The 15,493-nt window shown below is 42.0% G+C and overlaps 1 protein-coding gene across 1 annotated transcript in view; it reads left to right on the forward strand.

Moving 5' to 3' along the window:
• Nucleotides 1-15,493, forward strand: part of SGPP2 (sphingosine-1-phosphate phosphatase 2) — a 141,473-nt gene that overhangs the window by 91,033 nt on the left and 34,947 nt on the right. The window contains exons 3-4 of the mRNA XM_007966440.3: nt 10,910-11,089; nt 14,085-14,174. Of these exons, the coding sequence (XP_007964631.2) occupies nt 10,910-11,089; nt 14,085-14,174 (270 nt within the window). The remainder of the gene's footprint in view (nt 1-10,909; nt 11,090-14,084; nt 14,175-15,493) is intronic.

Genomic DNA, 15,493 nt, shown 5'->3' on the forward strand with positions numbered 1-15,493 from the left:
ATGAATGGTAGACTGTTCAGAGAACCAGATTTTCTTTCTACCTGTATATTACATTTATCCTGCATTCAGAGCAGAAGTAAGAAAATAGGCTAATTCCCCTTTGTGAAAACCTATGGGACTTCCATGCCATCCCTCAACACCATGTGGGGGCCCCCAGCCAGTTTGCTAAGGTGTTAATGATCTATAATTACTTCCCGTGTTGCCTCCTTACGGGTTTTTGCTTTCATGCACAGGCCTTTGGGGCCTCAGCCCAAAGAAGTACGATAGATGATGGAACTTAATTGGGTCCTTTTAGGAAATTGGCCCCTTCAACAATATGGAGAAAAGCCCTCCACTTAGGGCAAGCCACACATTGAGTTAATCATTATACTCTTTAACTGATAATTAAATGAAGAAATAGTTTTCTGCTGCCACAGTCATTTTTATTCTTTTGAGACAGGGTCTTGCTCTGTCACCCAGGCTGGAGTGCATCATGGCTCACTGCAGTCTTGACTTCCCTGGCTCAGGTGATTCTCCCACCTCAGCCTGCCGAGTGGCTGGACTACAGGTGTTCCCCACCACACTCGGCAAATTTTTGCATGTTTTGTAGAGACAGGATTTCACCATGTTACTCAGGCTGGTCTCAAATTCCTGGGTCAAGTGATCCACCTTCCTTGGCCTCCCAAAGTACTAGGATTATAGGGGTGAGCCACCATGCCTGGCCCGCCACAGTGACTTTTTAAAATAAACTTTTTTTTTTTTTTTTTTTTTTTTTGAGACGGAGTCTCGCTCTGTCGCCCAGGCTGGAGTGCAGTGGCGGGATCTCGGCTCACTGCAAGCTCCACCTCCCAGGTTTATGCCATTCTCCTGCTTCAGCCTCCCGAGTAGCTGGGACCACAGGCGCCCGCCACCACACCCGGCTAGTTTTTCGTATTTTTAGTAGAGATGGGGTTTCAGCATGTTAACCAGGATGGTCTCGATCTCCTGACCTCGCGATCCGCCCATCTCAGCCTCCCAAAGTGCTGGGATTACAGGCTTGAGCCACCGCGCCTGGCCAACTTTTTTTTTTTAAGAGAAGTTTTAGGTTCACAGCAAAGTTAAGTGGAAAGTATAGAGTTCTCATATAACTTCTCCCCACACCACATACACACAACCTCTCCCACTACCAAAAAATTCCCCACCACAGTGATATGTTTGTTACAATCCATGGCCCTACATTGACATATCATTATTTCTCAAAGCCTACAGTGTACATTAGGGTTCATTCTTGGTGCTGTATGTTTATGGGTTTTGACAAGTGTAGAATGACAGGTATCTACCCTTATAGTATCATACAGAATAGTTTCACTGTCTAAAATTTCTCTGTGCTCTGCCTGTTCACCCCTCCCTCTCCTCAGTCCCTGGAAGTCACTGATCTTTTTTACTGTCTTCATGGTTTTGCCTTTTCTAGAATGTCATATAGTTGGAATCATACAGTATGTTCCCTTTGCAGACAAGCTTCTTTCACTTAGTGATACGCATTTAGGCTCCTCCATATCTTGTCATGGCTTGATGGCTCATTTTTTAGTGCTAATATTCCATTGTCTGGAAGAACCACAGTTTATTTATTCATTTACCTACTGAAGGACATCTTGATTGCTTCCAAGTTTTGGCAATTAAAAATAAAGCTGCTATAAGCATCCTTGCACAGGTTTTTTGTGGAGGTAAGTTTTCAGTTCACTCGGATGAACACCAAAGAGTGTGAGATCTAAGTCATATGGTAAGAGTATGTTTAGTTTTATAAGAAACTGCCAAACTATCTTCCAAAGTGGCTGTACCATTTTGCATTCCCAGGAGCAATGAATGAGAGTTCCTATTGCTCCACATCCTTGTCAGCATTTGGTATTGTCAGTGTTTTGGACTTAGCCATTCTAATAGGTGTGTAGTTGTATTTCATTGTCGTTTTAAGTTGGAATTCCCTAATGTCATGAGATGTTGAACATTTGTAGTAATGTTTTTAAATTTTAGACAAAACTATTCAATTCTTCCAGACCCAGTACCCCTTTTTTCTTAAAGCATGATGATGCCATTTTACTCACAAATAACATGCAAAGGAGCTAAGCAGACTTTTTGCTAATGTTTCATTTTTTATGCTGTGTGGGAACAATGATTTTTGTCTATCTTATTCTGAGTGGTATTCCCCCAAACCAGGACAGTACCTGGTCCATATGGTTCACTGACTAAATATTTACTGTAGTTGGTTAAGTAGTGGCCTCTAAAACGGTATCCTCACATTCGAATCCCTAGAATCTGTGAACATTGTTGTTTTGGGAAAAATGGTCTTTGTAGATGTAATTAAATTTAGGATGTTGAGATGGAGAGATCATCCTAGATTATCTGGGTAGACCAATGCAATGAGAAGTACCCTTATAAGAAAAAAGCAGAGGGAGAGATGAGACAGGCAGAAGAAGAGATAGAAGAGGAGGAAGCAATGTGACCTCAGAGGTGGAGATCAGAGTGATGTGGCCACAGGTCAAAGAGCACCTACAACTACCAGAAACTGGAAGAGGCAAAGAAAGGACCCTCCCCTAAAACTTCTCGAATGAGTGTGGCCCAGTGGACCCTTTGATTTCAGATTTCTGGCCTCTAAGCCCTACGTATCCTCTAGTCAATTTTCCATCTCCATGGAATTGCTTATTCTGGACATTTTATATAAATGGAATCATGAAGTGTGTGATCTTCTGTGTCTGCCTCACTAAAATTAGCATAATAGCACCTCTTGTTGTATTCTAAATATATTGTAATATTCCTTTTACTTTCTTAAAATTCATAGGTAATATGACCTACTTACACATATACTTTTTTAAATAGCATGCCTTATAATAAAAATAACTTTTAAAATAAGTATATGTTGTAACATTTCTGCACTAGGCTATTTATTTCACAGGATAGTAGGATCCCTGAATGTGCTCTACTATTTATGAAGCAGTATCACCATGAATGTGCCAATGATGGTAGCTGGGACACAGATATGCAGTGATGAAGTCTCAAATACAATAATCAGCATTTCCCTTGATGATAACCTGATTTCTCCAAAGGATGAACAGTTCTTTTTAAAAAAAATTTTTTAATTTTAAAATAAAATAGAGTTGGAGCTTCACTACGTAGCCCAGGCTGGTCTCAAATTCCTGCCCTCGAGTAATCCTCCTGCCTAGGCCTCCCAAAGTGCTAGGATTACAGGCATGAGCCACTCACTACACCTGGCTAGTTCTTGATAAAGTTCCAAATAAACCAAAGTTCAATTTGCTCTCAGTCTGCACAGTAGTTATGGCCTTGGAAACTTCAGTGTGTGTTCACAACCTGCAAGAAAATATTTGGTGTTTACTTGTAAAAGAGAGTTAGGCTCTCAACTCCGAGGATCACAGATGGGTTTTTCACCTACATGAATGTCTGGCAGAACACTCAAGAGTCATGTTAGACACAAAAAAACAGTTTTCATAGAGTGGCACTGTCCTGTGCATTGAAAGGCATGTTGCATCCCTGGCCTCCTCTCTCTAAATGCCAATAGTGACTACAATCACTGCACTGACCAGAATCTCCCCCAGGAGAGCGTCCATCCCTGCTGAGGACCAGGGGCTGAGCCTTTCTCAACTTCAAAACCACTTCTACGTGCCTGATCACCTCTGAGTCCATATTCCATTGATTTCTTTCTCCTCTCTTCCATATGTAATTTCTCCCTATTTGTCATTCTCCATTCATTCATCAACCCGATCAGCCATTCTTTCATTAAAAAAAAAAAAAAAACACATTCTTCAAATCTCTCTTCTGCCCTACTGCTGACTTATATCATACTGTATCTCTCATGTGGATTTTGCAATATTCTCTTAACTGATGTCCTTCCTTCAAGTCCTGATGTCCTCATCCCCACTCTACTCTTGGTATCAAAGGGTACCATCAGACATGCAGATTAGGTCAGGCCAGGCCTCTGCCCAGGATCTCCCAGAAGGCCAAAGGTCCATTCTATAACATAGTGCCTCATCATCAGGTTCTCCCCAAACATCTGCTTCTCACATTTCAGAAAAATGTGAACCACTTTTTTTTTCTTCTTCTTCTGTTTTTGAGATGGAGTCTTGCTCTGTTGCCCAGGCTAGAGTGCAGTGGCATGATCTTGGCCCATTGCAACCTCTGCCTCCTGGGTTCAAGTGATTCTGCTGCCTCAGCCTCCTGAATAACTGGGACTACAGGTGCCTGCCACCACACCCAGCTAATTTTTGTATTTTTAGTAGAGACAGGGTTTCACCATATTGGTCAGGCTGGTCTCAAACTACTGACCTCAGATGGTCCACCTGCCTTGGCCTCCCGAAGTGCTGGGATTACAGGCATGAGCCACCACACCCAGCCTGAACCAGTTTTTAAGACATGCTTGGTATACAGTAAACTGCACATATTTAACAGTTTTATCGAGGTATAATTCGTGTACTACACAATTCACCCATTTAAAGCATGTAATTCAATAACTTTTAGTGTAGTCACAGGGTTCACACATGTTTAAAATATACAAGTTGAGGGCTGGACATGGTGGCTCATGCCTGTAATCCCTGCACTTTGGGAGGCCAAAGCAGGTGGATCACCTGAGGTCAGGAGTTCAAGGTCAGCCTGGCCAGCCTGGCCAACATGGCAAAACCCCATCTCTACTAAAAATACAAAAAGTATCCAGGTGTGGTGGTGCATGACTGTAGTCCCAGCTATTTGGGAGGCTGAGGCACAAGAATCACTTGAACCTGGGAGGTGGAATTTGCAGTGAGCCAAGATTGTGCCACTGCATTCTAGCCCAGGCAACAGAGTGAGACTCTGTCTCAAAAAAAGTAAAAATATATACAAGTTGACACATTTTAACATAGGTACCTATCCCTGAAATCATTACCACAATCACAATGATATTCATCACCTCCGAAAGTTTTCTTATGCCTATTTGTAATTTATTTTCCCTTCCCTAGCAACCACTTACTTGCTTTCTGTCATTATAAAGTACTTTACATTTTCAAGAATTTGATGTAAACAAATCCTGTAGTGTGTACTGTTTACTTTGTCATTTGTCTTGGTCTGTCTTCTACAATCAGCATAATTATTTTGAGATTCATCCATGTTGTAAACATATGTCCATAGTTTATTCTTTTTGTTGCTGAGTAGTATTCAGTTGTGTGATTATACCACAATTTGTCTACTTACCTGTTAATGGTAATTGGATTGTTTCCAGATTGGGGCTATAACCAAAAAAAAAGCTGTTGTGAACATTCATATATGAGTATCTGGTCATATTGCTTTTGTTTTTCCTGGGCAAATATGTAAGAGTGGGATGGCTGGATCATATGATAAGTATATGTTAAGAAACTTATATATGTTAAGAAACTTATCATAGAAGTATATAAGTAGACTTTTTAAGAAACTACCAAACTATTTTCCAAAGTGGTGGTACCATTTTGTGTTTCCTCCAGAGGCGTACGACAGGTTCAGCTGCTCCAGGTCCTCACCAACTCTTGATGTGTCAGTCTTGTGAATTTTGGGGAACACATTTAGACCATAGCAGTAGGTCCCCAATAAATATTTGTTGGATAAAAATATAATTGCTGACTATTACAGTAATGTATGTTGGTCACTTTCTATGTGCCAGGCACTATACTAAGTGTTTTGTGTATGTTTTCTCATTTCATTCTCCTAACAAATCTAGGAGATGAGCACTATTTTATTTTCATTTAGAAAATGGGAAACTTAGCCCTTCTAGTGGATGTGTAGCAGTGTGCCTCACAGTTTAAACTCTAGTGGTTCTAACCTCCTAGTAGTTCCCACTACATATTATCCAGTATCCTGGATGCTTCTTTACCCATCCTTTAGTTAAACCATCTTCCTTTTGATACAGACAGGAGACAGGGAAATACTGGGTAGAAGAGGGTGGTCCCCTGGCAAAGACCCTACCCTCCAGCCTGGAAGCCCATTGCCCTAAATAGGAACAGGCATTCCTGTTTTCACACCCCCTATCCTGTACCCATATAAACCCCAAATCCCAGACTCCACAGGCAGACAAATAGAAGAGCAGTAGAATGGCACAGCAGAGAAGGAGAGAAGAGAAAAAATGTCTGAACGTCGAGAGGAGTTCAGCTGGGGACAGCCGGAGAGGAGATCAGCTGCTGGATAACCAAACTCCAGGGGAAGATCATTTTCCCACTCCATCCCCCTTCCAACTCGCTATCCATTCCACTGAGAGCCACCTCCACCACTCAGTAAAACCCCTGTATTCACCATCCATCAAGTCCATGTGTGACCTGATCCTTCCTGCACGCTGGACAAGAACCCGGGTACCAAGATGGCACTGAGCTTGTTAACACTTAAGCTGTCAGTGACAGCAGAGCTAAGAGAGCACTGTAGCATGCCCACTGGGGCTTTGAGAGTTGCAGACACACATCCCTAGACTCCTAACCTGGGGCCAGAGCCCCAAGAGCACTTGCCTGGGCTCCCTGCACCCTGCTCGTCTGCGTGCTTCTCCTTCCATAAGGGGTTTGAGCAGCAGCTGCAGCCAAACAGACGAGCCACACACCTGTCGCACATCCTGTGACGGGGGTCAGGGAACTCTCCTATATCACTTTAGCCAGCCCCAGGTTCCCTGGCCATCCAGTTGAACCAAAGTTCTCTCTCTCTCTCCCCCCAACTCTCTCTCTCTCTCTCTATATATATATGTATATGTATATATATACACACACACACACACACACACACACCCCTACTCATAGAATTCTGTGGATTGTTTTTCAAAGCCTTTTCACATTATCCTCTGAAATCTTCTTACTGTGTTACTGTTTCCCCTACTCAAGGATTGGGACCGAATACAAGGCTTGGCTCATGATAGCATCATTGTCACAAACAGCAATGCCAGAGACAGGATACAACCTTCTGAGAGTGATTCTTTTCCTCTGTAACTTGAAAAATGTAACTCTAACTATTTTCTCTTGTTTAAAGAGAGCTGTGATCGCAGTCAGTGTTATTTGAAACTTATTAATGAGACATAATATGCAGCTGTAGTATTTTTAAATAAAATGAATAATTTTCCTAATTCCACAAAACATTCAAACGTAGAAGGTGAAATATAAATGAAGACAAAGGAACTCATGAACCTCAAAGAAATTAAACTTTATCTGAAGGAGAGTCACCCAATCATTATTTTTATGATTTCAAGGTTTCCTGTTTCTGAGGATTTTAAGTATTTTTTTACCCTTATCCTCTATGTTAGGGTGTGAAAATGTTAAGTATTTTTGAGGGAACTGGGATTAGTAGTTATGCCTATAATATTTTGTTTATGTTGGTGGGTGAGGAAGAAGTAGGACTGAGAAGTATATTTCAAGCTGCTTCTGAGAAATTCCCAGTAGTCGGTAATACCTGCCAGATTTTCAACTCCCCAGATAATGGTCAGTTAGATGTGGTTTTTACAGGTTCACAGGAGGGAGGCAGAAACATAAAAAGAGTGAGCTGATTTCCAGGAAGAGTGGTTCCTGGTGGTTAAGTGGATGGTAAAGAAGTTAAGTTTCAAAGTCCGATTGGAAATTGCAGCTATGGAATTCAGAGTAATTGTTGCTGAGGCTTTATAGCCTGTGGATTTGGCCTGCTGTGCACAGGGAGTGGTTCTTGGTTTCTAGCCCAGAGCAAAGTGGCAGTGAAGCACAAACACATATGCAAGACCTTCTGTTGGGGGGCAGGGGGGTTGGTGACTGGGTTTGCTGGAATTACGCATGAAATTAACCGGCAACTCAAGGAGTTAAAAGAAAGCACTAGAATGTGGGAACTCCTACAGGAATCCAGTTGACTAATCAACATTATTTTGAAATAGCTCTTCATAGTGGGATTTGTTCCAAGCAAGGTAATGCCATCCATCACGAGCTAAATAAAACCCTGGTAAGATCAACACAGTCCTGGTAAGATACGTTTTATGATTAAAGCCCACAACAAAGTGATTTGTACAAAAGGACTGTATAGCGCAGTGCTTCTTAAATTCCCCTGTGCACACCAATCACCTGGCAATCTTGTGAAAAGAGAGATTCTAAGGAGGGTCCTGAGATGATGCATGTTAAAGCAGCTCCTGGGTGGGACTGGTACAGCCAGTTCTCAGACAATGCTTTAAGTTGCAAAGGCAGGTACTTAAGTAAATACGTTGCTCTTACATATTAGATTATGAAGTTGTCCTGTAAATTTCTTTGACAAGGTAAATTAGTCTGTTGTTAATAATCCTATTCACTCCTTGACAAAATAAACAAGTCTGTGGTTAATAATCCTATTCACTTTTAAAGGGTATGGACATCCAATTCTTTTTTTTTTTAAATCAACTTTTATTTTAGAAATGGGGAATACATGTGCAGGTTTGTCACAGGCGTATAGTGCACCCAGGGAGTGAGCATAATAAACAATAGTTTTTCAACCTACTCCCTCCCCCTCTAGTGGTCCACAGTGTCTGTTGTTCCCATGTTTATGTCGTTGTGCACTCAATATTTAGCTCATAGTTATAAGTGAGAACATGTGGTATTTGGTTTTCTGTTCCTGAAATAATTTGCTTAGTATTTTGACTTCCAGCTCCATCCATGTTGTTGCAAGGACATGATTTTGTTCTTTTTTATGGCTGTGTAGTATTCCATAGTGTACATGTACCACATTTTCTTTATCCAGTCCACTATTGATAGGCACCTAGGTGGATTCTATGTCTTTGCTGTCGTGAATACTGCTGCAATGAACAGATGAGCATATGTGTCTTTTTGGTATGATGATCTATTTTCCTTTGGGTATGTACTCAGTAATGGGATTACTGAGTCGAACAGTAGCTCTGATTTAAGTTCTTTGAGAAATCTCCAAACTACTTTCCACAGTGACTGAACTAATTTACATTCCCACCAGCAGTGTGTAAGCATTTCCTTTCCCCACAGCCTCACCAGCATCTTTTGTTTTTTGACTTTTTAATAATAGCGATTCTGACTGGTGTGAGGTGGTATCTCATTGTGGTTTTTGACTTGTATTTCTCTGACGATTAGTGATGCTGAGCATTTTTCCGTGTCTTTTTTCAGTAGATATGAACACTTGCATGTCTTCTTTTGAGAACTGTTCATGTACATCAAATTCTCATTTCTATCTTCTGCTTTAAAAAAAGGAGGGAGAATATTTCTTCATTAATGACCTCATGAAAAAATCATTTTAAAAATCTCCATATTAGGCCAGGCATGGCAGCTCATGTCTGTAATCCCAGCACTTTGGGAGGCTGAGGCAGGCAGATCACCTGAGGTCAGGAGTTCAAGACCAGCTTGACCAACATGGTGAAACCCTGTCTCTACAAAAATACAAAAATTAGCCGGGCATGGTGGCAGACATCTGTAATCCCAGCTAGTCAGGAGTCTGAGGCAAGAGAATCGCTTGAACCCAAGAGGCGGAGGTTGCAGTGTGCCAGGTACAGTGTATATTCCAGCCTGGGCAACAGAGTGAGACTCCATAAAAACAAAACAAAAAAGCAACAACAAAAAAACCCTCCATATCGAGCCCTTTTTTTTGAGACAGGGTCTTGCTCTGTTGCCCAGGCTGCAGTGCAGTGGCCCCAATCTGGAACTGCAGCCTCGACTTCCTGGTCTCAAGCAATCCTCCCACCTCAGCCTCTCGAGTAGCTGATTCCACAGACATACACCATCACACCTGACAATTTTTTGTTTAACATTTTTTTTTATTATTATACTTTAAGTTCTAGGGTACATGCGCACAACATGCAGGTTTGTTACATATGTATACATGTGCCATGTTGGTGTGCTGCACCCATCAACTCGTCGTTTACATTAGGTATATCTCCTAATGCGATCCCTCTCCCTTTCCCCCTCCCCACAATAGGCCCCAGTGTGTGATGTTCCCCACCCTGTGTCCAAGTGTTCTCATTGTTCAGTTCCCACCTATGAGTGAGAACATGCAGTGTTTGGTTTTTTGACCTTGTGATAGTCTGCTGAGAATGATGGTTTCCAGCTTCATCCATGTCCCTACAAAGGACATGAACTCATCCTTTTTTATGGCTGCATAGTATTCCATGCACACCTGACAAATTTTTAAATTTTTTGTAGAGACAAGGTCTCACCATCTTGCCCAGGCTTACCTTGAACTCCTGGGCTCAAGCCGTCCTCCCGCCTTAGCCTCCCAAAGTGTTGGGATTACAGGCATTAGCCACGCACCCAACCTCAGTCTTTATTTAAAGACTGAAAATACCAATGCCATTTATTTGAATGATGCTCCTGGTTATTAAAGAAGTTACAGTAAATCCAGTATGTTGCCTACATACAACAGCGGCATTCAAAAAGTATCTTACTAGCTGTTCCAGTAAGAAAAGTCGCTTTTGTGTTAAAATTTGAAAACAAGTACTTCCTAGTTTGAGTATTAGGTTATCTTTAGCGCAGGACCATCCTGTTTTGGAGGTAGCATCATATGATAGTTTGAGCACAGACTTTGAAGTCAGACTTTCTAGATTCTAATCCCAGTTTTGCCACTTGCTGACTGTGTGCCTGTGGATGAGTGCGCAATGGTGTACTCATCTGTAAAATTGGTCTGCATTCTCCAGGTGTCACTGGATTGAGTAAAAATCGGCAAAGCTCCTAGAATGGTGCCCAGCACTTATGTAAGCTACATAAGTGTTTGTTAAATATATGGTTAAAATAAATAATATATGCATTAATGTCATATCTTAGTTGCTCAGTGGTCCTATGAAGTCCAGAAAGCCTGTTCTCTTTTTACCAATTGAAATATCCTACAAGACTTTGCCAACAAGTAGCTGGTCAGAGAGAAAGGAGCCGTCAACCAACAACCTGAGAACCCCAAAATATATACATGACACTTGGAAATGCATTCATTTTCCTTATTTGATTAGACTTACCTCGGTCTTTTGATTTTACAGTTGGTGATGTATATTGGCCAAGTGGCCAAGGATATCTTGAAGTGGCCCCGTCCCTCCTCCCCTCCAGTTGTGAAACTGGAAAAGAGACTGATTGCTGAATATGGAATGCCGTCCACCCACGCCATGGCGGCCACCGCCATCGCCTTCACCCTCCTTATCTCTACTATGGACAGATACCAGGTAAGGTGGCCTCGTTCTTCTTCCTACCCATCTACTGTGGCAGCAAATAGAGGCTGCACTTCTGAATTTTCTCTTAAAGCTGCTTTGAGGGACCTTAAGGTTTATGAAATAAAGATTAAGAGAAACTGAAACCTATTAAGCAGATGACAATTGCATCATAAATAAAGTGACCGTATAATTTAGCATCTAAATCAGGTTATGCCTGAGTGTGAACATCAGCACCGTTAATAATGACACCAGGACAACTAGCATAATATGGACCATCCCCGGAGACCAGCATGTATTATCGCCCTGGGCTGCCTGACGAGACAGTGCTTGAATTAGTGTTCTCATCCTCTGTTTGCAAGAGGAGTTTATGTCCTAGTAAATGATTCTCCAGGGCTGAGATGATTCCACCAAATCCCTCTGCCAGACTCCCTGGGGCCTGGGGCAGCAAAGAGTCTGTGACTCAAATTAGCCTCTAAGGATGTCTCTGCCCTGGTTAAGGCTCAGCCACTAGAAACGATGGCTCAAAGTTTTCTAGAATGTTCTAAATGGCAGAGGATTAATAAATGCTGAAAATAGAAGAATTTTACTTAATATCTGCTTAAATGCCAATTATAGTAAGACTTAAAAGGTTATACTATTACAGCAATGAAGTTATTTTTCCTATTTGAGACCTATGGCTCTAATCCTCTGTTTAGTTTTATAAGTGTTATCTTTTACCCTTTGGAAGTTTTGTTTGTTTGTTTGTTTGTTTATTTGTTTGTTTTTGACACAGGGTCTTTGTTGCTAGGGCTGGAGTACAGTGGTACCATCAGCGCTCACTGCAGTGTTGACCTTCTGGGCTCAAGCAATCCTCCCATCTCAGCTTCTCAAGTAGCTGAGACCACAGCTATGCACCACTACACCCAGCTAATTTTTTAAAATTTTTTATAGTGAAGGGGTCTCGCTGTGTTTCCCAGGCTGGTCTTGAACTCCTGGCCTCAAGCAATCTGCCTGCCTGGGCTTCCCAAAGCACTGGGATTACAGGCATGAGCCACTGCACCCAGCCCCACTGGAAATTTTAGATTCCGTTAAATCTAGCAGTCTTATAGATAAATGGCAGTATTGTTTTGCCCTGTCCCTTTACCCCAGAAGACCAGGGATGTTCCACACTCCAGGTTATGCAGAAGCAGGAAGTCAAGCTTCATGTAGCTGGAAAGACCAGGACTATTGTGGGGTCCCAGCTCTACTGCTGTAGCCTTCTACCTGGTCATCTGGGTTTACACCTCTCTTACATAAGAAAGGGACAGTTACAAGGAATATATTTGACTAGATATCAGCTTTTGTCATAAGTTACTTAAATGTCATGCCAAGGTCAAACAACGTCTGAGCCCTCGGCACTGTCTGAATTAACTTAGTGCAGGCTGCTGAGCCATGTTGTACCCAATGTCAGCTGCCCTAGAAGGACATAGTGGGCCAAGCACCAGCTCCCATTGGGTTGCTCTTGGTGCCCAGAGAAGTCTATGAACATGCTAATGTCACTTAAGAGAAAAGCAGCAGGTGGAGGCTCACAGCAGCAAAACCGCCACCATCACCACAGACACATCCATTGCAGAGCTGCCCAGTCTTCCTTAAAAAATTCTTGTCAACTTACATGATGTAGCAGTTTTCATAAGGTCGGAGTCATGTTGTGAATTTCTTTCCTATTTGATTTTTAATGGTGAATGTATTTAGCTAGCTGAGTTGTTTGCTCATAAACAGCTCTAAATATTGGTTTATTTATATATTTTATATGTATTGGTTTATTTATATATATTTATTTACATATATATTGGTTTATGTGTGTTGAGTAACCCAAAAACTATTGAAATAAAATTTTTTAAATGTGTGTTGAGGCTACTTCCCACACCCTAATTTCCAAAGATATTAACTCATTAATTCTTAACACTTTTAAATTAAAATCAGAGACTTAGTTAATGATAAAACTCAAGAACAGACATGACAACCAGGTGTTATGGTACTCACGTGTTACATGGGAAAGAACACACTAGGGTTGGACTCAGAAGGCATGGCCTTCAGTTCTGACTCTCACTTACTGGCTGTGTGACTTCAGGCAGATCATTTCACTTCTCTGAACCCCAAGCTCCTGTTGTGAGAGTCAAATGGGAGCATTGAGGGGAAAGTGCCTTTGTGATAAAGTTTATTAACGATGTCATTTATTATCATGGTTAAGGGCTCCCTCATTTGTAAAATGGGGCTAATAACAGAGCCTACTTCATAGGGTTATGTGAAGACTAAGGGAGATGGGATAAAGTGCTTTGCCTAATACAGACAGTGCTCTATTGTCTTTGATCTTCTTACTACGGAATACCACAGACACTAGTGCTTGAAGCAGGTGGATTACATGCCTATGTCTAGTTTATAAGCAAACTATCTGTGTGTTCCTTATATGATTCAGCATTAGCCAGATTCCTCCAGCTGCTAGTATTACTCAGCAGCAAATGTTGAGAGTCAGTAGAATCTGCACAAGTGCTTTTGACATCTGGACGCAAATATGCTGATTCTTACTTTGGGCCCATTGCCCCTGCGTCTTCCACAGAGGAGGAGAAGTCGCTTGTTGGGATTTTCAGATTATAGCCCTGGCTATCTATCTACCTTGCTTCTTGGTCAAATTGTTTGTTTCTTGTCGCTCTGATTTAAGAATAGGTAGAAATCAAAGTTATTCATTTCACTAAAACTGCCAGCACTGTAGTTGTGGTCATGAGTCTGAAAGCCAAGTCCTACTACATCTCACGTGCATGCTTATATGTTGGAAACTTCCTCCCGGAACTGTATACCTCGGTATCTTCCCCTTCTCTTTCTTTTGTCTCCCTGTTTAGAAAATGTTTTTAGATAATCAGATTGCTGGTCTGGGGAATGCAAGATTCGGACTAGCAATTCTTGCATTAATGAACCCTATTCCCACCTATGACATGAAATCATATGTCTGAGTGTGATCTAATTCCCTTGTTTTTTTCTCCTTACCCCACAGTATCCATTTGTGTTGGGACTGGTGATGGCCGTGGTGTTTTCTACCTTGGTGTGTCTCAGCAGGCTCTACACTGGGATGCATACGGTCCTGGTAAGACTTTGTGGTCAGGTCTTGTGGCGATTGTTTGAATGGTATTGTGCTCACTGTGTCAATATGTTTCTCATACTACTTATTTATAAAATTATTTGCATATGTAATTATATTTCTCATCGTGCCAATGCATTAAGTAATTATTATGTTCGGGTGCATGTACGATAATAGTAATGAAACATGAAGGTAATATCAATGAGGCTGAGCCACGCTGAACCCTCAAGGTTTTGAAAATGGGCTAGAACAGCGTTGGAGACTCGGGTCATTTATATTCACATCGGTTTACTGAGGATGCAGCAAGCAGTACAGGAAAAGCCCCCAGGCTCACAGGCACAAGTGAGTAGTCGCAGTTCCCCACTTAGGTCTTCACAGAGAGGGGCCTGAAATCAGGGGTCTCCAGTGCCCTTGCAAGGTAAGGGTCCCATCAGGTCAGAGGAGCCCGGAATCATGGCTTTGATCCTTCCATGCTGTTTTAGGCTGGAGGCAGTGGTGGGAACACAGAGTCCCATCTGCATCTAAAAGTCCATCCACCCTTTTACCATATTAGAAATATTGTCCAGGGCCGCCATGATTGGCACAGTAAAAGTCCTTGAGAATTCAATTTCCTACGACTGCCTTGAAGTTCCAGAGCGTAAGGCTGGCCACGGTTGACCACAGGGGCGCTATTTATCATCGTAATGGGTACAAGAAAGATTTCTTTAAAAAGAAATGGGCGCTTGCTCATTATGTGTTTATCTCAATTCTGAAGCTCTAAAGTTAAGTTAGCAAAAAACCTGGGAGGGAAAGGCCCACGCCCCACACGGGCCTTCTTGCTTCTCTCCCTGGTCCCTGGTGTGGGTTTTTTATGGGAAACATGGAAGGGAGGGGGCAGAAGGGCAGAAGCCACAAAGTGAACAGATTGGGGAGATCGTTTGTCAAAAGGAACAGAGGCCGAAGTAACTCAGAGAAGGGGGTTTACGGCTTCCCAAGGATCTATCAGAGAGCAACATTATGCTTTCCTCTTAAAATGCAAAAGAAGGTGCTGATAGTAACCGACTCAAGGCCAGGCCTCAGAAGAGGCAGGCAAGTCTCCAAGTTTAAGGCGTGCTAAAAATCTCAGGAATCAAGATAAATAATTTGAATGCAGTTTTTTAAAAAATCAAAATTCATGCCACAAAACCCCATGATGAGCTAAATAGTCAAATTTTAAGTGAAGACAAGATCTGACCTTGTATTTGCATGCTATGCCTCACCAGCTTCACCTCAGCCTAGCCCTGACCTGGGTGCTGTCTGGGTGAAGGTGGACCTCAGATCTTGGAAATAAGAAAGGAGCAATGAAG

Source organism: Chlorocebus sabaeus, chromosome 10, assembly GCF_047675955.1.
Source record: "Chlorocebus sabaeus isolate Y175 chromosome 10, mChlSab1.0.hap1, whole genome shotgun sequence".
NCBI classification, from domain to species: Eukaryota; Metazoa; Chordata; class Mammalia; order Primates; family Cercopithecidae; genus Chlorocebus; species Chlorocebus sabaeus.